Source organism: Leucoraja erinacea, chromosome 10 (genome assembly GCF_028641065.1).
Source record: "Leucoraja erinacea ecotype New England chromosome 10, Leri_hhj_1, whole genome shotgun sequence".
NCBI classification, from domain to species: domain Eukaryota; kingdom Metazoa; phylum Chordata; class Chondrichthyes; order Rajiformes; family Rajidae; genus Leucoraja; species Leucoraja erinaceus.
In genome coordinates, this window is record NC_073386.1 from 15,954,604 (window position 1) to 15,979,926 (window position 25,323).

At 41.7% G+C, this 25,323-nt stretch overlaps 1 protein-coding gene across 1 annotated transcript in view; it reads left to right on the forward strand.

Annotated features, from left to right (window-relative positions):
- The window catches only part of LOC129700817 (artemin), a 106,249-nt gene that overhangs the window by 73,758 nt on the left and 7,168 nt on the right, over window positions 1–25,323 (forward strand). The window contains exons 2-3 of the mRNA XM_055641541.1: window positions 21,844–21,932; window positions 22,459–22,675. Of these exons, the coding sequence (XP_055497516.1) occupies window positions 21,844–21,932; window positions 22,459–22,675 (306 nt within the window). The remainder of the gene's footprint in view (window positions 1–21,843; window positions 21,933–22,458; window positions 22,676–25,323) is intronic.

A 25,323-nucleotide genomic window follows, 5' to 3' on the forward strand; every position in this document is an offset into this window, starting at 1 on the left:
CACTCTCTAAAGGACTTGCCGTACACTGCGCAGCCGTCTTTTACCTTCCTGTTCATCGTGGGTGTGAATTTCAGACAGCGCTTCCCCGCTTTCCCTGGCCCCCCCTTTGTGATGTGTGTGTCGGTCGATCCAGCTCGCGGTTTCATCGCTGACGGTCGATCCAGCTCGAGGTTTTTCAGGTGAGTGCCCTCGAGCTTGAAGGTCGAAAACAGTCGCTGAAAGGTCATGTCAGTGGGAGAGGCCATTAAGGATGTAAGTACTAAGCACATACTGTAGGGGACCTTTGCTTCCTTGCTTTGTGACATGGCAACCTGAAGACTACAATGAGCTCAAGGTGATACTAGCTGCAATGCAGCTGTTAAGAACATAGAAGTCAGGTTGCATCTGATGTATACAGGTTTGATCAGGACTCTATGTTGAATGCAAATTATTTGTTTTTACTTCGTTTTGTATGGCAACCAGCCTTTCATCTCTCAAACACCCAGTGAAACCCATTCACTCAATGTGCAGGAGGCTTTTTATCCCTTGCCTGGTTCACCCACAAAAGGATATTAGCTACTGCACAGCTGTTATACAATGGACCTCCAAATGCTGCCACTTGAAAATATAGCATTGCAGCTTTCACATTTATTAGTTGAAGAAGTGTTCGGACCCTAACCTTTCCTTTTCTCCCGAGATGCTTCCTGACCCATTGAGTTACTCCAGCATTTTGTGTCTATTATTATTTTAACGTTATTAATTTATCAGGATATGTCACAGTGTTGACATATATGAAAAATATGCTCTCAATTGTAAATAAGTTAATCTTAATGTTGTATTGTTACTCAGACAATCTTGGTGCAGGTAGTGAATGATTGACAATGATAGCAGCCAATAGTAACTGACAATTATAACAGCCAATGAGAGGTACTGTAATTGATGTGTGAGCAAGTGTGTAAATAAAGTTTTTCTTCCAGTTTGAACAAGATGGATGCCCCACTGTGTTTTTTACTGCTCTGAATTATCTTTGGTCTAGCACTGGGTAGGCTGCAAGAATCGCTGCACAATGCACCTCTGCCAACAGGTTATGGGCCCAGCTTTACCCAGCTTTACCTAGAGTTACCCAGAGGTACCCAGAGACAGTTACCCAGGGATTTACCACCGAGAGAAACGTCCGGTGAGAGTTAACTTGCTAAGATAGCACCATGAGTAGACGGAGCACCCAGTCGAGTAGCTGCTGGTCTCGGCTAGTTTTTGACGGAGATGAAAAGAACTATGAGCTGTGGGAGACGACATTTTTGGGCCATCTTCGGTTATAAGGGCTAAAGGATACTATCTTGGAAGAGCCTACCGACAATGAAGAAGGAAACAAGGCCAAAAATGCAGAGGCATATGCTGAGCTAATCCAGTTTCTGGATGACAAGAGTTTGTCGCTGGTAATGCGAGAAGCAGCAGACGATGGGCGGAAAGCGCTAACTATTTTGAGAGATTATTATGCGGGTAAGGGAAAGCCACGTGTAATAAGTCTGTATACAGAACTGACTTCACTTCAAAAGTTGAGCAGCGAGAGTGTAACTGAATATGTTATACGGGCAGAGACAGCCATCACAGCATTGAGAAAGGCTGGTGAGGTATTGAGTGACGGACTGTTAATTGCAATGATTCTGAAGGGACTGCCTGAATCTTTCAAACCATTTGCTATCCATGTCACGCAAAGTGAGCAGGCAATGCCTTTTGCCGAATTTAAAACTAAATTACGGAGCTATGAAGACACGGAAAAGATGCGTGCAGCAGCATCCGACGACAATGTCATGAAGGCACGTGTGCAACCGAGTGTGAGACCCGACACGACAAGTACAAGTGCGGAGAGAGCGGACATTGTGTGCTTCAGGTGTGGCCTAAAAGGACATAAAGCCAGAGCATGTCAACGCAAGCAGTGGTGTAGTCACTGTAAAAGCACCACACATCGGGACGCAACCTCCAGACGGAAACAGCGGCGGGACGACGCACGACAAGTTTCCGGGGAGACTAACAACAAGGAATATGCATTCCTGGTGAGTGAAAGGGACGTGAAGATCCAGTCAGAGCGTGGAGTCGAGTTGAAAGGGCTGATGGTCGATACGGGGGCAACTTCGCATATCATCACTGATATAGCAAGGTTCAAGAAGTTCGACGTTATGTTCCAGTCGGAGACACACTGCGTGGAGTTGGCTGATGGAACAAGGTGTGATGGAGTCGCGGAGCGCAGAGGAGACGCGGAGGTTTGCTTGGTCGACAGCCAAGGGCGTCGCCACAACACAACACTGAGGCAGGCATTGTACATCCCCTCATACCCGCAGGACATCTTCTCTGTAAAAGCAGCTACTTCCAGCGGAGCAACCGTAATCTTCAGGGACGGGGAAGACGTCCTACAACACAAGGACGGTACAAAATTCCACATTCATGAGTACAACAGACTGTACTATTTGCACACGGTAAACGTTGAATGTGATGACCAATGTAAGAGCAGTTATGATATGCAGACATGGCATGAGATTCTAGGGCACTGTAATTATGAAGATATTCAAAAATTACCAAGTGTTGTTGAAGGTATGGCAATTAAGGGCAAAACAGACAAACCTGCTCTACACTGTGAAGTGTGTACTCAGGGAAAGTTTATCCAAACTAGGAACAGGGACCCTGATGTAAGAGCCAAAGCAGCTTTGAAGTTGGTACACACAGATTTAGCGGGACCGATAGACCCAGAGTCCAGAGGGGGGTACAGGTATGCGCTATCATTCACTGATGATTATTCCAGTGCAGTGTTTGTGTACTTTCTAAAGAATAAGAGTGACACAGTGCAAGCCACCGAGAAGTTTCTTGCTGACACAGCCCCATACGGGAAGATTAAATGTATGAGGTCTGACAATGGTACTGAATTCATGGGAAAGAATTACCAGGCAATACTCAGCAGAAATTGCATTAGACATGAGACATCAGCGTCATACTCACCACACCAGAATGGTACTGCTGAGCGAAATTGGCGCACCCTGTTTGACATGGCCAGGTGTATGCTAATAGAGAGCGAGTTACCTAAACAGTTGTGGACCTATGCAGTGCAGACAGCAGCTATAGTGAGGAACAGATGCTTTAACAAGCGCACAAAGCAGACGCCTTACTTGATGCTGACAAGAAAACGGCCCAACCTGTCTAGGATGCAAAAATTTGGGTCTGAGTGTTATGCCTATAAACAGGACAAGAGAAAACTGGACTCAAAGTGTGAGAAGGGAATCTTTGTCGGGTACGACAAGAATAGCCCAGCTTACATGGTTTACTATCCTGACAATGGGAAAGTAAAGAAGCACAGACTGGTGAAGTTTGTGACCAAAACAATTATAGAGAGGCAGACACAGACTGACATGACCCCCAGTGACGATGACTTTGAGGTGCAGAATAGGGCCAGTAGGATGAGAAAAAATACTGATGAGAGTCCAGGACATACTCAGAGCCAAGATCCAGTAACTAGGCCTGAGGTGAATAGCCAAGCACAGCCAGGTGAAACCAAGCATGAGCCTACACGTTACTCTTCTAGATTGAGGAAGAAACCAGGTTACTTAAGTGAATATCTAACTGGCAAGGCGAGTGATGATCATGTAATGATTAACATAGATTATTGCTACAGATTGATGTGTAACATCCCCCTAACATTCAGGGAAGATGTAACCTCAACTAACTCAAATGAATGGGTTAACGCAATGCATGAGGAAATGTAGTCGCTGAGAGAAAATGACACATTTACCCTAACCAACTTGCCTGAGGGTAAGAAAGCAGTGGGGGGTAGATGGGTATATGCAATCAAGAACAATGAGGATGGATCTGATAAATACAAGGCACGGTATGTAGCCAAAGGATACAGTCAAATATTGGGTGTAGACTATGAGGAGACATTTTCTCCTACTGCTAACCTGACCAGTATCAGAGTGATGATGCAAAAAGCAGCACAGGAAAACCTGATTTTACATCAGATGGATGTCAAAACTGCCTACCTACATGCACCAATAGATTGCGAGATTTCATGGAAAACCAAAAAGCAGCCCACCGTTGCACTGTCAACTTGTGAGGCTGAGTATATGGCGTTAGCCGCAACACTACAAGAGTGTATGTACCTAGTACAACTACTAGAAGGTATTGATGGACATCAGTACCCAACACCCAAGGTTTATGAGGATAACCAGGGTACAATTGCGTTAGCAAAGAATCCTGTAAGTAGACAGAGGTGTAAGCATGTGGACATAAAATATCACTTCGTGAGGTCCACTGTGAATCATGGCAAAATAAGTTTGGAGTATTGCCCAACAAACCAGATGGTAGCAGATGTGATGACAAAACCTGCAACAAAATTTAAGTTGATGGAGTTTGCAAAGTTTATGTTTGGAGAGTAACCATGTATGTAAAAGTCTACATGATGTAAGGTAGAAAACCTTAGGATGTTTTATTTTGAGTTAAGATAACAATGCGAAAGCAAGTGGGGGTGTTGACATATATGAAAAATATGCTATCAATTGTAAAGAAGTTAATCTTAATGTTGTATTGTTACTCAGACAATCTTGGTGCAGGTAGTGAATGATTGACAATGATAGCAGCCAATAGTAACTGACAATGATAACAGCCAATGAGAGGTACTGTAATTGATGTGTGAGCAAGTGTGTAAATAAAGTTTTTCTTCCAGTTTGAACAAGATGGATGCCCCACTGTGTTTTTTACTGCTCTGAATTATCTTTGGTCTAGCACTGCGTAGGCTGCAAGAATCGCTGCACAATGCACCTCTGCCAACACACAGTCAAAGGCATATCTGATTGCCTTGAGGAGGTGATAGTGAGTAAACCTAACCTACTGCAGTCCTTCTGGTGAAGGTGCCTCCAAAGTGCTGCTGGATAGGGAGTTAGACACAGCAGTGATTAAAGACCAGTGATGTATTACCAAGTCTAGATAGTGTGCTACTTGGAGGGGAAGACATTGACAAGGGGCAAGAAAATGCAGAGAAGTGTGAACGCAGCCCAGACCATCAAACCTCCCTTCCATTTGCTCCATTTCTACCTCACGCTGCCTCGGCAAGGCCAGCAGCATTATTAAGGACGATTTGCACCCTGGCCATGCCCTCTTCTCCCCTCTCCCATTGGAGAGAGGGTACAGAAGCTGTGAAAACGCACACCTCCAGATTCAGGGACAGTTTCTTCCCAGCTGTTATCAGGCATCTGAACTACCACAACTAGAGAGCAGCCCTGAACTACTATTTACATCAGAGACCCACAGACTATCTCTGATTGGACTTTACTGGCGTTATCTTGCACAAAACATTATGCACATTATTTCCTTTATCATTTATCTGTACACTGTGAATGGCTCGATTGTAATCATGTATTGTCTTTCTGCTGACTGGTTGGCACGCAACAAAAGCTTTTCACTGTACCTTGGTCCATGTGAAAATAAATCAACTAAACTAAATTAAATTAGTCCTGGTTAAATAGACTCTGGCTACCTGTGAGCAATTGTTAGCACTGGGAATGACAATAGCCATCAATCTGCTGATGATTAACACATGATAATTAACCTGATTGTTCTTTTCCTGCTTTTTGTGAACAGTAAATACCTAGGCAGTTTTTCACATTGTTGGGTAGATGCCAGTGTTGTAACTGTACTATAGCAGCGTGCCTCCAGTGCAGCTAATTTTGGATTGCTAGTCTTCCGTACTACAGATGGAATGTTTGGTCCGATAGACTTTTCTATATCAGGTGCCCCTAGCTGTTTTCTGATATTATGTGGAGTGAGGTGTGTCAGTTAATTGGCTTTGGTAAAAATTGTAAATTGTTCCAAGCGTGTAGAATAGTGCTAATGTACGGACGGGGTGATCGCTGATGCGGATCTGGTGGACCAACAGGCATGCTTCCAAGCTGTATCTCTAAAGCCTAAGGTTCACACTGAATTGCCTTGGGAATGGCTTCTGAGATGGGTGGAGCAGGAAGCTAGCATGGATTGTCTATTTAGTACCTCGCTGAACATAGGCTGCTCAGCACTTTACCTCCCCCTCCCCCTCCCAATCTGACCTTTCTACCCAGGGGCCTTCTCCATTTTCAGTGCGGCTCAGCTCAAATTGGAGGAACAAACCTCATATTTTGCTTGGGTAGCTTACACCCCAGCGGTATGAACATTGACTTCTCTAACTTCAAATAGCCCTTGCTTTCCCTCTCTTTCCATCTCCTCCCCCTTCCCAGTTCTCCCACCAGTCTTACTGTCTCCGATACATTCTATCTCTGTCCCGCCCATTCCCCTGACATCAGTCTGAAAAAGGGTCTCGACCCGAAACGTCACCCATTCCTTCTCTCCAGAGATGCTGCCTGTTCCGCTGAGTTACTTCAGCATTTTGTGTCTACCTTAGTTTTCTTTGTGTCTACCTTCGATTTAAACCATCATTTGCAGTTCTTTCCTACACAATAAATATTTCATCTTCATCTTCGGCACTCTTATGGTGGACCCTGCCATGGTTGAGGATAAGGATATTCTTTCAGCTTCCCCCCCCTTGTTGGCTGTTTAATAGTTCAGCTCAATTCATGAGTAGATATGGGAGGATTGTAGAGCTAGACCAATCCATTGATTGTTAAGGGGCTGTCCCTCTGCGGCAACCTAATTGACGAGTTTAGAAGAGTTTAGGAGAGTTTGAAAAAGTGTCATGTTGAAGACCTCCTTCGACTATGTAGAAGACTAGCTTCGACTAGTTTCGACTAGCTTTGGGGAAATTGGACACCGAATAGTGGAGAGTGAAGACGACTTCCATCAGGGGCTGTCCCACTGCGGCGACCTTTCAGCGACTGTCTTCGACCTTCAAGCTCGAGGGCACTCGCCTAAAAAACCTCGAGCTGGATCGACCGTCAGCGATGAAACCGCGAGCTGGATCGACCGTCTACACACACGCACACACACACGCACACACACACGCGCACACGCGCGCGCACACACACGCACACACACGCGCACACACGCGCACACACGCACACACACACACACATCGCAAAGGTGGGGGCCAGGGAAAGCGGGGGAGCGCTGTCTGCAATTCGCACCCGCGATGAACAGGAAGGTAAAAGACGGCTGCGCAGTGTACGGCAAGTCCTTTAGAGAGTGGGGGGGGGGGGGGGTGAGAAGGGGGAGAGAGAGAGAAGGAGGGAGAGAAGGGGAGAGAAGGGAGGGAGAAGGAGTGGCCACTTTTAAGACGCCAGACAATATAATAAAGTTTAGTGGGCATTTAGCTTACCAGTCAGTTTTCCTTGATCTTGAAAACTCCAATGAGCCAATTAAAATGCCCGGTCAGTGAAGGAGATTGCCTTCGGTTGCATAAACCTGCTCCTGATTCCAACCTGCCTACTACTGCTGGTGAGTCAGTGCTACTCCCATGTTGAACAACATTTGGACAAAGCACTGAAAAGAGCATGACACAGGCAGTACTCTGGGTGGAACACTTCTTGATTGCTACAGGTAACAGAGGTTACGGGGAGAAGGCAGGAGAATGGGGTTGAGAGGGAAAGATAGATCAGTCATGATTGAATGGCAGAGTAGACTTGATGAGCCAAATGGCCTAATTTTGTTCCTATCACTTATGACCTTATGACTTTCTCACCCATCACCACAGAAAACCTGGTAGCACCATCAATAATTGAGCTGGCCGGGTCTTGTAGGACATAACTGCCAGACTGAGTCTGCAACAGGTAGTGTTTGAACCAACATGGAACCCAAAGCCACTTCAGTAGGGAGCAACTCTCACATGTCTGAAAGTGGTATCTAGATCGATATCAAGTGGTCTGTCTGGTTTCATTATTTTTCTTTTTGAACATATCAGTGGTGGTTCTTCTGAGTGGCAAATTGGCTCCATGGAAGGAAGCAGAGGGTGATGGTGGAAGGCTGCTTTTTGGTCTGGAGGCCTGTGACTAGTGGTGTGCCTCAGGGTTTGGTGCTGAGCCCGTTACTGTTTGTCATCTACGTCAATGATTTGGATGAGAACATACAGGGCAAGATTAGCAAGTGTGCTGATGATACAAAAGTGAGTGATTTTGCAGACAATGAAGATGGTTGTGAAAGATCGCAGCAGGATCTCGATCGATTGCCCAGGTGGACGGAGGAATGGTTGATGGAATCCCCTTGAAACAGGGAAGTGTGAGGTGTTGCATTTTGGGGTGTCGAACAAGGTCAGGATCTATACAGTAAATGGTAGACCTCTTGTCAGTGTTGTAGAGCAGAGGGATCTAGGGGTACAGGTGGATAAGGTGGTCATAAAGGCTTTTGGCACTTTGGCCTTCATCAGTCAGAGTATTGAGTATAGAAGTTGGGAGGTCATATTGCAGTTGTATAAGACGTTGGTGAGACCGCATTTGGAATATTGTTTCAGTTCTGGTCACCATGCTACCAAGATTTACGAGGATGCTGCCAGGACTAGAGAGTGTGAGCTATAGGCAGAGGTTGAGTAGGCTGGGACTCTATTCCATCGAGTGCGGGAGTATGAGGGGTGATCTTATAGAGGTGTACAAAATCATTAGATCAGGTAGATGCACTCTGGGAGTCTCTTGCCCAGAGTAAGGGGAATCGAGGACCAGTGGACATAGGTTCAATGTGAAGGGGAAAAGATTTAATAGGAACCCGAGGGGTAACTTTGTCACACAAAGGGCGGTGGGTGTATGGAACAAGCTGCCAGAGGAGGCAATTGAGGCTGTGACTATCCCATCGTTTAAGAAACAGTTAGACAGGTACATGGACAGGTCAGGTTAGGAAGGATATGGACCAAGTGCAGGCAAGTGGGTCTAGTGTAGCTGGCTCATTGTTGGCCGGTGTGGGCAAGTTGGGCTGAAGGGCCTGTTTCCACACTGTATTACTATATGACTATGACTCTTGTTAAGCCATTTCAGAGGACACATGAGTGGCAATCACATGGAGTGGATCTGGATGGGTCCCAATGTACATAAGGAAGGCTTGCCGGTTGAGTGTAGGGATGAGTAGCACTTGCAGATTGCCAACAGTGTTGGTATTAGATCACATATTATTGGCAACATAAATAAAGATGTCGAGTCATGAGGATTTGTGCATCTGTGAAAACCTATGGACATCAGGAAAATTGTTTGTACTCCCTGGACTCCACAAACCTTAGTTCAAATTTCACAAAATCTCACCTTGACTTTGCTTAGAACATAGAACTAGATAAGGCCCGTCAGACCTCAATGTCTCGTGGAACATGATGCTAAGTGGACACGTGATCCATGTACCACCTTTTCCTGCACATCCATGTGCCTGTCTAAAAGCTTCGTAAATGCGACTGTCTATAAATGCATCACCACCCCAAGCAGCATTTTCCGGGCACCCACCACTCACCACACAAATAAAACTGCTAAACCTCTTCTGCATCCTCTCCAAAGCTTCCATATCTTTCCTTTCATGGGGCAAAGGTCTAAATTATACTAAGATCTCAGATGTAGAACTACTCGCATTCGGAACTGATCATTTGACAGACTCCGGTGAAAATAATTCGTAATGTTCACATTAACTTCTCTCCCTGAATACATTAGAATAAGATAAATTCTTTAATCTTTCATTGGCCACATCATGACCAGTCCCGCCATCTGGTGAAAATGGCAAAGAGTAAAGCAATGCCAGGGCTGAACTGGTTACTGTTAATGATATGATTTGTTCTCTGTTTAAGCCTAGAGGGAAAAATCTGGTTTCTGTATACATATGCGGCGGTAGAAATTGGCAACATTTTCCCACACAGTATTCTGACACAGGAATTCCTAATGGACTGCGAAACACTGTTTAGTAATGTTATTTTGTGTATTTAACTGGCTTTTTTGTTTACCCTTTGCTATAAGGATGTAAATTACACGCAACTTCATGAATGTCCTGGATATCATTTTTGAATCACTGACAATAAGTGTCCTTCCGCAGTGCAGGACGATTTCTGGTGATCACATTCCTTATGGAAGTTACGGCAGCCTGTTCTAGTTTGTGTTCTGCTGTGAAGGCAAGAGCGAGTACTGCAGCACTGTTCTTAACTTGAGGTCGCCTTGAGGATGATTTGTGTTTTTATTAGTTTGGACGAAGATAGTAGGATTACCGGAGTACGATAGTAAGATAGTAATAAGAATAGTAAAAGGCTTGGAGAGAGTGGGTGTAGAGAGGGCGTTTCCACTAGTGGGAGAGTCTTGGATCAGAGGTCATAGCCTCAGAATAAAATGACGAACGTTGAGAATGGAATGGAATGGAATTCTTTATTGTCACGTGTGACAAGACACAGTGAAATTCTTTGCTGCATATCCAACGTATACAAATATCAGCCACCTGGTACAGGGCACTAACAAAGTTACAAAGCACAAAGTTACATAGTTACATAGCTCCTCCTTTCTCCCCCCCCCACCCCCCACAGTGGATCTCCATTGTCCTTTGTTCTCCCACTCTCCACTATTGCCCATTTTTCTCCCCGCCTCCCTCACGGAGGTCCACCCCATGCCGGGCCCGCCATTGTTCTCCCCCCCTCACGACGGTCCCTCCCCATGTCTGGTCCTCCATTGTTCTTCCCTTCCTGGAATTTATTTAGTCAGCATATGTGGAATTCATTGCCACAGAAGGCTGTGGATGACAAGTCATTGGGTATTTTTAAGGTGGAGTTTGATAGTTCCTTGATTAGTATGGGTGTCAGGGATTTTGGGGAAGAGTCAGGAGAATGGGGTTGAGGGAAAGATAGATCAGCCATGATTGAATGGCGGTGTAGACTTGATGGGTTGAATGGCCTATTTTCACTCCTATAACTTATGAACTTATGAAGATCTGTATGATTTGGCTGTGTTGCTCTTAAACTAAACTGGATTGTGTACCATAAAATGATTAGCCTCTGCCTAATACATTTTCATGTGGATTAGAAAGACTAATAATTAATTGATGTGGTTGTGAAGTGGAATGTGCATTTTGGCAGGAGTTTTCATATCCTGCTGGGTGCTTCACTTTTACACAGCTGTTTATTCATCATTTAAAACGCAGAGTGTTGCTTTCTTGACATTGGCCAGTTTTGTCTTGGTTTAAAACACTATCCTGCTCAAAATAATCAATAAAATACGGTATCCACAGTCTCTAATTAGTCAGGTTGCTTGCCCAACATCCAGTACTGACTGCAATTTTATATCCTCCACTAAAAATACCAGGAAGACGAACTCTTTGGCTCTATTGTGAATTTTGTTCTGCAGCCAACAACTCAATTTTTGTCTCACAATTGTTTGATACTGAACCATAATGTTTGCAGTCTCGTTGTATCTTCAGCTTTAAATATACTTGATTCCTCTGCTGTAGCATTACCCAGTGTATCTTTCCAGAAATGATAGTGGTATTTAAGAGGGTTTTAGTTAGGCTTATGAATGTGCAGGGAATGGAGGGAAATGGATCACATGCTGGCAGAGGAGATTAGTTAAACTTAGAGTCACATAGTCAGAGTCATACAGGCATGGATACAGGCCCTTTGGCCCAACTTGCCCATGCCGACAAACATGCCCCATCTACATTAGCCCCACTTGCCTGCATTGGACCCATATCCATCTAATCCTACCCTATCCATGTACCTGTCTAAATATTTCTTAAACATTGGGATAATACCTGCCTCAATTATCTGCTCTGGCAGCTCGTTCCATATACCTACCACCCTTCTTTGTAAATAAGTTACTCTTCAGGTTCTTATTAAATCTTTCCCCCTTCATGTTAAAACTATGTATTCTGGTTCATAATTTCCCTACTCTGGGCAAAAGACTCTGTGCATTTACCCAATCTATTCCTCTTATGATTTTGTACAACTCTGTAAAATCACTCCTCATCTTCCTGTGCTCCAAGGAATCCAGTCCTCACCTCCTCAATCTCTCTCTATATCTCAGGCCCTCATGTCCTGGCAACATCCTCATATATCTTTTCTGCATGCCTTCTAGCTTGACAATATCTTTCCTGTGACATGGTGTCCAAAACAGAACACAATATTCTAAATGTGGCCTCATCAATATCTCATATAATTGCAACATGACCTGCCAACGTCTATACTCAACACCCTGAGTGATGAAGGCACTTAATACTCTGCTGTGCCCCTATGTTTAGCATGGGCATTGGGAGCTGAAGGGACTGTTACTGTGATGTGCTCTTCCATGTTCTATCAACTGCTGAACCATTCAACCATATCTTTTTTACTTCAAACTTCCTGGCCTGACTTTGTTTTTAACTCCTTCCGTTGTCCCATTGCTTCCTCACTTCCTATCGTTATACTCTCCTCTTACTCTGTAACCCTCTGAGATATTTGTATTTCTTTAAATTCTGGATTTTGGCAATACTTGAACAATCATTTGACCATTGAGCGCTATGCATCTGTTGTTCCCTTTTGACCTGGCCACTGAAAATAGCTGATTCTGCATGGACTGCACATTAAGCCAGATGCTTATAATTTGTAATTAGAGCATTGATAATAAAATTGTACCTCATTGACCCTTAAGAGTACATGACATAAGCTAAAATATATGCTTTGTTCCACCGTGTGGACTGTTTTCTTCCTTCTTTTATACTACCATTTTTTAATTGTTTGCAATTTACACCTTACTGGGTGGCGTGATGCATAAGAAAGAATGCATTGCATTTGAATCAGTCTTTCAAGTCTTTTTGAAGTGTTGTAATTACCATTTAACACACTCAGTTTCAAACTAGATTACTGAGGAACAATATTGCACTACATTTCTCATATTTTTGCACTACCAGGAGACCTCCGGTATTCCCTTATACGTTGTGTACAATATTACTCTGAGCTGCAGGAGACACAATCCTTATGCAAATTGAAATTACTTTTTCTCTCACAAATGCGTCAACTGATTTCAACTTTACTGCATTTTTGTTGCACTTTATGACTGGTTTTGCAAGGCTTCACTTGGAACAACTGCAGATCCTAAAACAGAGCAGATGAATGCTCTGGATTCTGTGGTTAAGAAAAATAAGAGAATTTTGGTGGTTGGATGGGAAGCCAACACATGCTTCAGTATATCACAGATGGATACTGTAGTGGATGAATCACTGATAATATCAGAGTTTCATTTCACTTGACAACGTTACATCCATTTCTCTAATCCCAATAAAAATGTGAATATTTTTTATTGCTATGTGAAAATTTTTCAAGCCATGTCTTTGAATTATTTTTCCAGTTTACATTCTATTACTGGCTGGTTGAAACTGCTGATTCACTAATGGCGAAGTAGGAAATCTTCCCAATTCTACTGATTCTCATTACTTTTCCAGCAAGGCCTGGCCTATTGTGTGGGATAATGAAAACATGGTTTCTAATTATAATACATTGACAATACTCGATTCCTATTTGCAATACAATTTGTCATTATCGGCCAATAACAGGTCCTATCTCACTGGCTCCACTCTGCCCTGGGCCATCTGGAGGACAGGGTCACATACGTCAGGCTGCTATTCATTGTCTACTGCTCGCTGTTTCTACAGGCCTAGTTTGAGCTTGACCTTGGCTATCCACTACTGCCAATTCTTGTTGCACGCCTCAACCCCCCTGGTCGGGCCATCCCTTAAACAAGGGAATGGATATCACCCAGGAGGCTGAATGAGCGGCAAGGGTGTTTTACTTTGTTTAAAGATAGGTGTGAACGCTACTGAGTATGACGCTCACAAATGTATCAACACTGAGAATGTCCGAAGAATTGCTGCGCGGTGTTTATTTTGTATTTATTTTTTATTCTAAATAAAGTTTACCTTTGCGGAGGGGGGGGGGTGGGGGGGGGGGGGGGGGGGGGGGGGGGGGGGAATCGACACTATCACTCTCTCCAAACCCATCACCTAGTTCCAGGACCAGGGCCTATGTGTCTTTGCAACTGGAGTCTTGACTCCCACCGGCAGACCATAACCAGTGCAGATTGGTAACAACGTTGCCTCCTCACTGACTATCCACACAGATGCGCCATAATGCTACTGATTAGCTCCTTCCTTTACTCTCTTTGCATCTATGACTGGGTGGCTCAGCACAGCTCCAATCTCATCTATAAATTTGCCAATGACTCGACTGTAGTAGTCCAAATCACCCAGCACTAATGGGTCAGCGCGCAGGAGAGAGATAGAATACCTGATCGAGTGGTGTTCCACCAACCACTCGATCATTGTCAACAAGATGAAGGGACTAATCATTGACTTTAGGAAGGGGAATATTGGTGACCCTGTGCCAGTTTTCATTGGTGGGTCGGCAATGGAGAGAGTTAGAAGTTTCATATCCTGGGTGTTAACATCTCAGATGACCTATCCTTGGCCCTGCATATAGATCTAATCGTGAAAAAGGTACATCAGCACTTCTACTTTCCTAGAAGTTTAAAGAAATTTGGTATGTCACTGAATAGTTTACCTGCTCCGATAGACGTACGGTAGAAAGTATCCTAACTTGTTGCATTATGTGACAATTTCAACGCACAGGAATGCATAAGGCTACAGAAGGTAGTGGACCTAACCTGGCCCATCATGGGCATAGTCCTTCTCACAAACAGAAGCATCTACAAGAAGGCAGCATTTAATTTGATACATACAACGGTAGACATGCAGACAGACATATAGACAATACATACATAAACTGTTTACAGTGCCCCCTCAGAGGGGCTCAAAAACATTTGGGAGTAGAAATAGGTTTTGAGTCGCTGGTGGGAGCAGTTCTGATGAGGAGCGGGATGCTATTCCACAGTTTAGGTGCTTCAACCGCAAAAGACATCCTTCATTGCAAAGACATCCTTCAGAAGGGCAGTGGGAACAACGTCAAGGGGGCAGGTTGCAGGTTTCATAATGGAGACAAGGTTTACAAGGGAGGATAGAGTAACGGGTTGGAAGCAGTCTAATTTAGAAGAACAGACCAAAGAGACAACTAGGTCACGGATGGGAGGGGAAATATTTGTTCTGATGTTCTCAACTTTATTTTCTATGCAAGTACTTATTGATAGTGCAGTCCTGTTGGTTAAAGGAATTATTAACCACTGTTTTTGTTGTTGTTTTTTTAAATATTTTTATTTATTAGAAGTACAGTAAATTACAATAGTACAATCCAGATATATCTTATTACATTTATTGTACCCCTTCATTTTTTAAGCTTTAAGGAAAGATATAGATAAAGAAAGTAGAGAAAGTGAGAGAAAGAAAGTTGTGCTCTTTATTAACCACTGTTGCTGGTTTTTGTCACTTATTTTGCTGGCGGACTGATGAGAGAAACCAACACAAAAATATTTGAATACATTTAATGAAGGTAATGAGGATCCTTCATTAAAACCAGAACATCCAGCCACAAATCCAGCAAACCCAGGCTGAATGATTAGTGCAAATAGGGGATTGTCATTTATAGGCTGGAGCATATGATAGCATCATCTCCATCTTGAGAGAATTTTGCGTAATATAGGAGAGATGGTGGGTTGGATTCTGTGGAAAATAATATGCTTTTACCAGCAAACATGTAGACTGTGAGATTGTTTTGTAAACGAGGATCTTACAACCAGATCTCTGTTTTTAATGTTTAAATATGTGTTTAATTAAAAGTAATCTCAAATAAATCAGTGACTCTCAAATGAATCACATTTATTGTGATTCATTTGTTAATATGATTCATCAAACATAATACAGTATCAAATAAATCAGTTTCAGATTTTTTTTTTTTAAACGTTGTTTTTGTAACAAAGTTTTGAACTTCATAAAACCGTGCTTAATATTTATAAATACATTTGACCACTGGCTTCATAACTTTCCCGTTAAAATTTAAGAGATGAAGAGGAGACATTTGATGTCATTGCGGAGATTGATTTCCCTTGAAAATAAGTCAAATTGATCTAATGTTATGGAAGCTACTACTGTGGTTCATATTTGTATTTGGCTTACTACAAGTTAAACTATTAATCTCATCTCAAATGGATTGATTTGAATATTTGTTAACTTGCCATCTTACAAGTGTGAACTGCCCAGTTTTAGGAATCAAGATCATTCCACAGCAATACTATTATCAAATATGAAAATTGTTTTGTGCATGATTTTAAGAAAATAAATATAATTTTATGGAACTGTCACCTGAAAAAAATTTAAAAAAAAATTAAACCACATAAGTGAAATGTAATTTATTAACACTGCCACAGGAACAGAAAATAATCACATTATGCACCAGTAAATTCATTTTATGAAAATATCCTCTCCTATATTACTCTTTACTAATTCATTTTTCGGTACAAGATATGGACAAATTTTATTGCAAAGAACAATTAATGGATTGCGTGTGGTTTCATTAGGCCTCACTGCTTGAAGATGCCAATTATATCTGCTGGTTCGCATGAACTGGTATTTTGAGGAACTAACTTTACAATTTGGAACAGATGCTGCTCGAAAGCAAAATCTCATTGCAATCTCATTGATTCATCTGCAATCATCTGCAATCATGCAACATTCCAATGAAATCCCCCAAACCGATTAAAAAAAAATATTGCACAAGTAAAAGTCAATTTATAACCATCTTTAAATTTCTTATTTCGTAAGTGGTAAAAATAGCGATCCTCATCTCCTACCTGTCGTTAGGGTAGGATGCCTGGAATGTCAGCCCTGTTTTGCTGAGAGTACATTTTATTCTTGTATAAATCTCTAATTGCATTCACACGTTGCTCAGAAATAGAAATAATTGCTTGAATCTGCAATTCCTCTAATTTCTCACGATGTGTGTAGAACATCACTTTTTTGAGATCACCTTGTTTCTCTAAATCCTATTAACTACTCATGGATCTTCTATTGTTCCCTAAATAGTTAACGGGAATTAGAGGAACAAATATGCTATTTAATTGGAGGCAGCTGCATGATTAATAGGTTTGTCATAGTAGGGGATTTTAACTTTCCCAATGGAGACTGGAATTGCCATTGCCACAGGGCTTAGATGGGGTGGAACTTGTCAATAATGTGCAAGATAGTCTCCTCGGGCAATAGTGTCCTACAAGGAGGATGCAAAACGTTACTTGTTTTGGGTAGGACAAGTGACTAAAGTGTCAGTGGTTGAGCCTTCTGGGTGTAGCAACCACACTTCTACTAGCTTTAAATTAGTTATGAATAACGATAAGGCACTCCACAGGCACTCCGCATCTGAAGAAGGGTTTCGGCCTGAAACGTTGCCTCTTTCCTTTGCTCCATAGATGCTGCCGCACCCGTTGAGTTTCTCCAGCAATTTTGTCTACACTCCACAGGTTAAATTGGGCTAAGGGCAACTTTGATGATGTCAGACAAGAACTTGCAATCGTTGATTACAGTAGGTTGTGAGAGTAAGGAACCCTGCATAATGAGAGAAATTGAGACTCTGGTCAGGAAAAAGAAGCAGGCTTGGATCACTTATATATAGGCAGCTGGGATCAAGTGTATCCCTGGAGGATTATAGGGGATTGAGGTGCATACTTAAGAAGGAAACCAGGTGGGCAAAGTGGGGCATGAGATAGCGATGGCAGATATGATTAAGGAGAATCCAAAGAGATTTACTATGTGTATTAAGGGAAACCGAAGAGTAAATAAGGCACCTCAGAATCCAAAGTGGTCAATTTCATCTGGAGCCTCAAGAGGTGGGAAATGTGGAATCTTTGCTAGTTTTCCTGTTGCTTCCTTGAGAAGGCTTGAGGCCAGGTGTATTCCCGATCTGTTCAAGATTAAACATTATAGATTCTAATACACTAGAATTATCTTGTCATATCCATTAAATGCCTTCTTGCACTCTTGTCCATATATTGTGTACCATCACAGATTTTGGTTTTATTTCTAACTGAGGATTTTATATCAACGATTTAAAAAAAAAAGAAAAATATCCTGCAGATGCCGGAAATTTAAATGCAAAAAAAAATGCTGCAAACTACCCCCAGGCAGTATCTATGGAAAGTGAATCACCTTAATATTTGTAGAGGCTTCTCTTTGCACAGATGTTGTCTGACCTGCTGAGTGTTTCTATCATTTTCTATTTTTATTGTTACCAAGAGCCTATAAAACATCCTGGGAAATGTTTAAGTCGTTGAAAGCTTGTTATTTTGGGTCTTTTTAGTAGAAAATCTCGAAGAAATAATCTTCATTATTTAAATTGATTGCTACCCACTGTTCTTATCTCTGTTTTTCATTGCAGGCAAACCAGTCAATGATCTAGTTTTTGTCAAATTGAAATTTATTCACAGGAAAACAGACTTTTATCTTTCATCTGTTGAAACATTTAACTGAATTCAAACAATGCAAAACTAATATAAATGAACTTACTCTTATTTCCGTGAGACCACTCCTCACCGTTCAAATGAAAATAATTATGTACCCGTAGACCGACTTCACAGCATATAAAGTGCTGACATTGCCATTAAGTTTACATTGTGTTGTTGGACACCATGAGAAGTCCAACACTGGAGTGCAGTTGGAATTAAAGATTAAAGAATTAAATTGAAGAGGAACTAGTAAGTTCCAGATTTCTCTGCTCTTTTCAGAATTTCTCTGCAACTGGAACTGAAGCATTTCTTCAAGGGTTCAATAGAACTTCAACCTCCAATTATTATGGGAAATAATGTTTATTGCATCTTATGCTTGTTGCTAGTGTAGGAGCCATTCTTGCTTAGGCTAGTTACTGTTAGCATATTTTATTATTTTGTCCAGATATTTCTTGCAGAATTGATTTGTATGCTGGGGGTGGGATTTTGATACGTAGATGTGCGTGACATACATTGGATGAGGCTAGCAAAACCACTGGGAGTGGTCAGATCGACTTGAGCGAGCAGGAGAGAGGTTTTTTACCAGTTCAGATAATAAGAACGGAAAGCTACAATTTGTATAAGAATAAAGAGGGTCTGGGTATGTTCATTTATTTGTATTTACAACAACTTCAATTAAAATCAATGAAACTGGAAATAATGACTGGAAGATTTGTTTTTATTATCGACAGAAGTTTAGGGACAGAAGCTTAGGGGTAACATGAGGGGGAACTTCTTTACTCAGAGAGTGGTAGCGGTGTGGAATGAGCTTCCAGTGGAAGTGGTGGCGGCAGGTTCGTTGGTATCATTTAAAAATAAATTGGATAGGCATATGGATGAGAAGGGAATGGAGGGTTATGGTATGAATGCAGGCAGGTGGGACTAAGGAAAAAAAAAGTTGTTCGGCACGGACTTGTAGGGCCGAGATGGCCTGTTTCCGTGCTGTAATTGTTATATGGTTATATGGTTATATGGTTATCGACTGTGTAAATTCATTTCACTCTCCCTGCCTGCATAGTAATGACAATGGAAAGGTTTGAAATTTCCATTACAGCTAGTAAATCGCTTTTCTTTTCTCCACTCCTGAGGGTTGTTACTAATGACCAATAATTCATAATTACAATCCCAAAATATCCAGTGTGAACTCTGTGCTGTGAATGTTGGCAGGATCTTAACTGTGGAATGTGTGGCAGATGAGCATGACCTTGCCCTCGGTTGATGTTCAGGTGTACTTTGAGCATGAGTCAGTGGATAGATTCTGGATTGGCTGTTTTGCAGACATTGCAGTTGTAGTTTTTATGTAGGCTCCAAGTCCAGAAGTTAAAATCAGTCAAAAACATTTCCCAGGATGATACATAAAATAGACACAAAATGCTGGAGTAACTCAGCAGATCAGACGGAATCTCTGGGGATGTTTCGGGTCTAGATCAAATACTAGATGGCATAGCTTATAAGGTGAGAGGGCAAAGTTGAAAGGTGATGCGTGGCACAACTTTTTTACACAGAGATGTGTGAGCCTGGAACAATCCTGTTGCAGATAATGGTTGAGGCAGATACAATAGTGGTATTTAAGAGACTTTTTGATAGGCATATGCGTATGCAACGAATGGAGGATATGGAAAATGTACAGGCAGACAGGAGTTGGTCTTGGCATCATGTTCAGCACAGACATTGTGCGCTGTGCTGTACTGTTCTATATTCTAAAGGCATTTTCCAAAATATTACATTTCAATGGTCTATATTACTTAATGTTGGCTCTTTTGCTGTGGAATTCTTGAACATGTAAATACAAGCACCTAAATCCAATATTAGTGTTTACCTAGTGATCTCTAAATCAGAAACGCACAAACATGGCACATGCTGGAAATCTGGTCAAAAACAAGAAGTTCTGGAAATACCTAGTAGGTCAGGCAATGTCTATGGAGGGTAAAGGGCATGTCCCACTTGGGTGACCTAATCTGCGAGTTCTGGCGAGTTTGCCCTAGACTCATACTCGCAGCATGGTCGACACAAGGTCGTAGGAGGTCTTCGTGACTCTCCTTCATGCTCGAGAGTGGTCTCCGCGTACTTGAGGCCTCAGCTAGGTCGAGGCGTTTTTTTCAATATGTTAATAAATGCCCGCGAGTAAAAAAAGGTTGCCATGGAAAAAATCAAGTTTTTTTTTACTCGTAGGTTTAGTCGTAGTAGGTCGTAGTAGGTCGGCATGTTAGTCATAGGTAATTGAGGGTAGTCGAAGGTAGTCGTAGATAGTCTTCATCATAGTCGAAGGGAGATTGAAGGGAGGTCGAAGGAGATCGAAGGAGGTCGTCTTCATTTTCCACTATTCGGTGTCCAATTTTCCAGAAGTTAGTCGTAGCTAGTCGTAGCTAGTCGTAGCTAGTCGAAGCTGGTCTTCAACATAGTCTATGGAGGTCTTCAACATGTCATTTTTTCAAACTCTTCTAAACTCGCCAATTAGGTCGCCCAAGTGGGACAGCCCCTTTAAACTGTGAATGTCTCAGATCAATGGCCATTTATCAGAAGTACTTTAAACACAGGTCAAAGAACAGGATCCCCACTGGGCATTTCACACAATAAATCAACTTAATTTCTCCCTTCTTGGATGACTTCTTTTTTCTGCAATCTTTTCTTTCATTATTGTTGAGATCTAGTTGCGAAATGAATCATTTGCAAATTGCCTGGTTTATGTTCTCTGAACGGAGCCTCTAAAGATTGCGCAATCCCAATCAAAGTATAATGTTTCTTTTAGACTGTAAGAATCCAACATAAATTCAAATGAAATACTTAAGCGATCAGAATCAATTACATGTCTGATTTTGTTTAGAGATACAGCACGGAAATAGATCCTTCGGCCCACTGAGTCCACGCCGACCCGTGATCTCCGCACATTAGCACTATCCTACTCACACACACTATGAACAATTTACAATTTTACCGAAGCCAATTAACTTACAAACCTGCACGTCTTTGGAGTGTAAACCGGAGCACCCAGGGAAAACCCACGTGGTTACGGGGGGAACGTACAAACTCCTTACACACAGTACCCATCGGCAGGATCGAGACAGCATGCAAGGCAGCAACGCTACTGCTGCCCCACCATGCTGCCCCACACCTCATAAATAATTATAATATTTGACTATGAACCAGAAGCATGTTACCTGGTTAGATTTGACACTCTTTGACTTTCATCTGCTCCTTTTAAGTGTCTAACGTGTCTTGCCCACTAATTCAGTATATGGGGGTAACTAAGGAATTGGACCATTGTGATAGTTGCATAGGCCTTTGCCTGAACCCATTTCAATCATCATCTGTGTTCTCAAGTTTAATAACCTTTGCTTTGTTTATAAGTGATGTCAAATCTTGTTTTGGTTACTTGTCATCACATGATCTGACTCTTCATCTATCTCCTTGAGAGATTACTGTTCATAAAGTAATAAAACTCAACTCCTTCATTATTTGTTATATGAGCACAGACGTGGCTCGTTGCTTCAACAAACCTCGCCAGGCTTGGAACTGTAACAGAACCGATGGCTTTAACCTTTTTCTAAAACTTAAATTGTGTATTTTGTAGACAGGTGCAAGCAAGTGAGTGAAGACATTCATCTGACTGCTCGAAGAGGTCTGGCTGATTCACCCTCAAAACCCTTGAGGAGATGGAAGGTGAGTAACTGAATCAGACCATTAATTTAAAATAAAAGCTCAAATCTTTGCGGGCTGTGTTGTAATAATGCTTTGAAATCTGTGAATGTCTATACATTTACCCACCCAAACCAGAACTCCAGCATTTACCCACTATACTGAAGTTTATTGATTCTCAATTTATTGAACTTCCAAAATCTTCTGTATGCAATCCCACCTTGTGTCTTCATTAGCAGTGGTGCAGTTACCTGTTACTTTTAACTGTATATCTCTTTTGTCTAAGGTAGTCATTTAGTCAATATAATAACTAAGCCTCAAACTAGTGTAAAATTCCAACTGATTCTGTTTGTTGGTGATGGGTTATGTTGAAAGGGAGATTGTTTGCATTTCTTTGGTGCCTTTCCAAATTGTCTTGAACTTGGCCTTTAGGAATAAGCATCCCAATTTAAAGCTGGGTCATGATTCTGAAGATTGTCACATCAGAGCCGATGAGAAATTGTTTAATCTGATTTTGTCTATGTTATTTATTTTGGCTCTTGTCTTGAAGGCTACTTCCTGGACCCTGGCCATCATTCTGTCCATGGTTGTTAGTACAATCGCTTCTTCCCAAGAGGAGAACAGGCTTCCAGAATATCATCCGCGCTCCAGAAAGATACTAGTCCAGGACAAGAGTAGCACTTCAATGGAGAGCCAAGCAACGCCCAAGAGTAAGACTGAAGAGAGAAGGGAATTGCCAACACAATCAGTCTGGGCTGCTGATTACAGTAAGTACAGCATATTACTCATTCAACAGTTATGAGGAATTTAAAACAGTGGAAGTAGCTTTTTAAAAGAACAGATTAATTTATTTAACCCAATTTTGGATTCTCTTAGATTTATTGGGGTAGCACATTGGTGCAGTGGTAGAGTTGCTGCTTTATAGTTCCATATACTTGAGTTCGACCCAGAGTATGAGTGTTGTCTGTACGGAGTTTGTATGTTCTCCTTGTGACAGTGTGGGTTTTCTCCAGGTGCTCAGGTTTTCTCCCACACTACAAAGACATACAGGTTTGTAGGTTAATTGGCTTCAGTAAAATTGTAAATTGTCCCTAGTTTGCTAAGTTAGTGTGCTAGGTGGGCTGAAGGGCCTATTTTCACGTTGTATCTTTAAGATATAAAGTCTACATTGCATTTCCTAAGATTGTGAGCTTTCAACTGAAATTCATTCTGCTTATCCGAACTGCTCTATAATCACCTGCTGGATGATTTGCAGTTCATCTGGCCACACGGAAACCTTTCACAAATTAAATTGTTTACTTTCACTCAGCATGTACGACCCTTCAACCAAACTGTCTTGAATTGGCAACTCAGTCATGGTTTAGAAATAAATTCTTGCCTTTCATCAATCGTGGTGGATCATCAAGCATTTCCACATCAGGTGTGGCAGGGGTTACTGTAGGAAAGAAGCTCTGCTTTGCTCAGTGATCATTTCTTCTCCATTAAAGGGGTAATACAGTAAAACTCCATTAATCTGACACACTTGTGACTTTGCGGACTGGCAGATTTTCCAAACTATTGGTTATTATTCCTATTAATACTCTAATAACCTCTTAATTAACTTTTTGTGACAATATGTAGTGTAATATATTTTTCAGCAAACCTGATAAATTTGAGTGGTGTAAGGGAACCAGAGTCCCATTGAGTTTTAAGGGAGTACAGGAACAGAACACACAAAGCAAAATGCTGAACCATCATAATTTCGGAATAATTGGATGGTGGATTATTAGAAATTTATATATATAAACATTCACTTTTAAATTTGCAGATTATGATAAACTCTCTGTATAAATGTGTTACTCACTATCGGGGACTAGTGAACTCACCCAATGATTTGGAGCTAGGTTAACTCCAATTACAATGCATTTTAGTTAAGTTCTGTGTAGTGAGAAGAGAGAATGTTCAAAATCTGCTAGATCAAGTAAGGCATGAGAATATTTTGAATTGCCCAATACTGAATTATTAATGCATTCATCAGTGACTGGAGTCTCATTTACCAAAACTGGGTTTTTTTAATTCAATAACCTTTTTTGTACTTTCCTAAGATGGCAGAAGTAGTCTTAACTTAGTTTTTAATGCTCATACCACACCATAAAGATCATTGCATCTGTAGAGGAAGGACCATTCAGTACATTATCCCAAAAATATGAAGCTATTTGTAAATATTTTATCGTGGGAGGTAGATTTCAATCAAACTAGAGTAAATAATTTTCTAGTCCCATTAAACGAGAAAGAAACATTGCAGCACAGTAGTGCAGCTGGTAGAGTTTCTACCTCAAAGTGCTAAAGACCCAGGTTCCATTCTGATATTGGATATGGCCTGTGTGGAGCTTGCATGTTGGTCCTATGACTGCGTGGGTTTCCTCCCAGTGTTCTGGTTTCCTCCTACTTCGCAAAGATATGCGGTTTGGTAGGTTAACTGTAAATTGCATTAGTGTGCAGGGAATGGATGCTAAAGTGCATTAACAGCAGTGTGTGTGGGTGATCGATGGTCAGCCTCAACTTGGAGGACAGAGGGGCCCGTTTCCATGCTGTATCTCTAAAACAAAATTTGAGGGCGTTTAACACAAACATTCTGAGATCTTGTCCCTCCTGTAATATACAAGTTGGATCCCTGAACCAGAAGGTTCACTTTGGATACAAAGCGATCAGATCATTCACCATGTGGATTCTTCCCATTACCACAGGCAATTGGAACCGGTGACCTAGCCAAGATTTGCCAACTCCTCCTCCACACAATGTTTGCCTATAACTGGTGGAGCATGTTGGGGAATGTCCCATGCTCAGGTTGGATTGGGACAGCTATTTGGTAGCCTGTAGCCTTTCAGCATATATTGCAACACATTCTTCATCAGGCCTACAAAGGTTTTGGCTTGTGCATGCCACTGCTCAGTCAAGATGAGAAATTATTAAAGTGTTAAGAAAATCATAGAGTTACCAATGGAGGTATAGAGTAATGTGTAACCGTATAGCAGGATACATTACATAATGGGTACGTATGACGGACAGGAGGTAAAATGGATGGGTGCATTGTATCTGCTAGCATCAGTTAAAATCAAACCTTTAGTATTGAGAAATCAAAAATATTAACAATGTAAGTAGAAATAATAGGTAAATCAATTATATTTGATTGGTTTAAAATCAGGTTACTGTAGAGACACATGATTGATATAGGGTCAGAGTCATAGAGTGATACAGTGTGGAAACAGACCCTTCGGCCCAACTTGCCCACACCAGTCAACATGTTTACACTGGTCCCATCTACCAGCGTCTTATAGTCCATATCGCTCCAAACCTGTTCTATCCATGTACCTGTCTAACTGTTTCTTAAGTTTTGGGATAATCCCTGCCTCAACTACCTCCTCTGGCAGCTTGT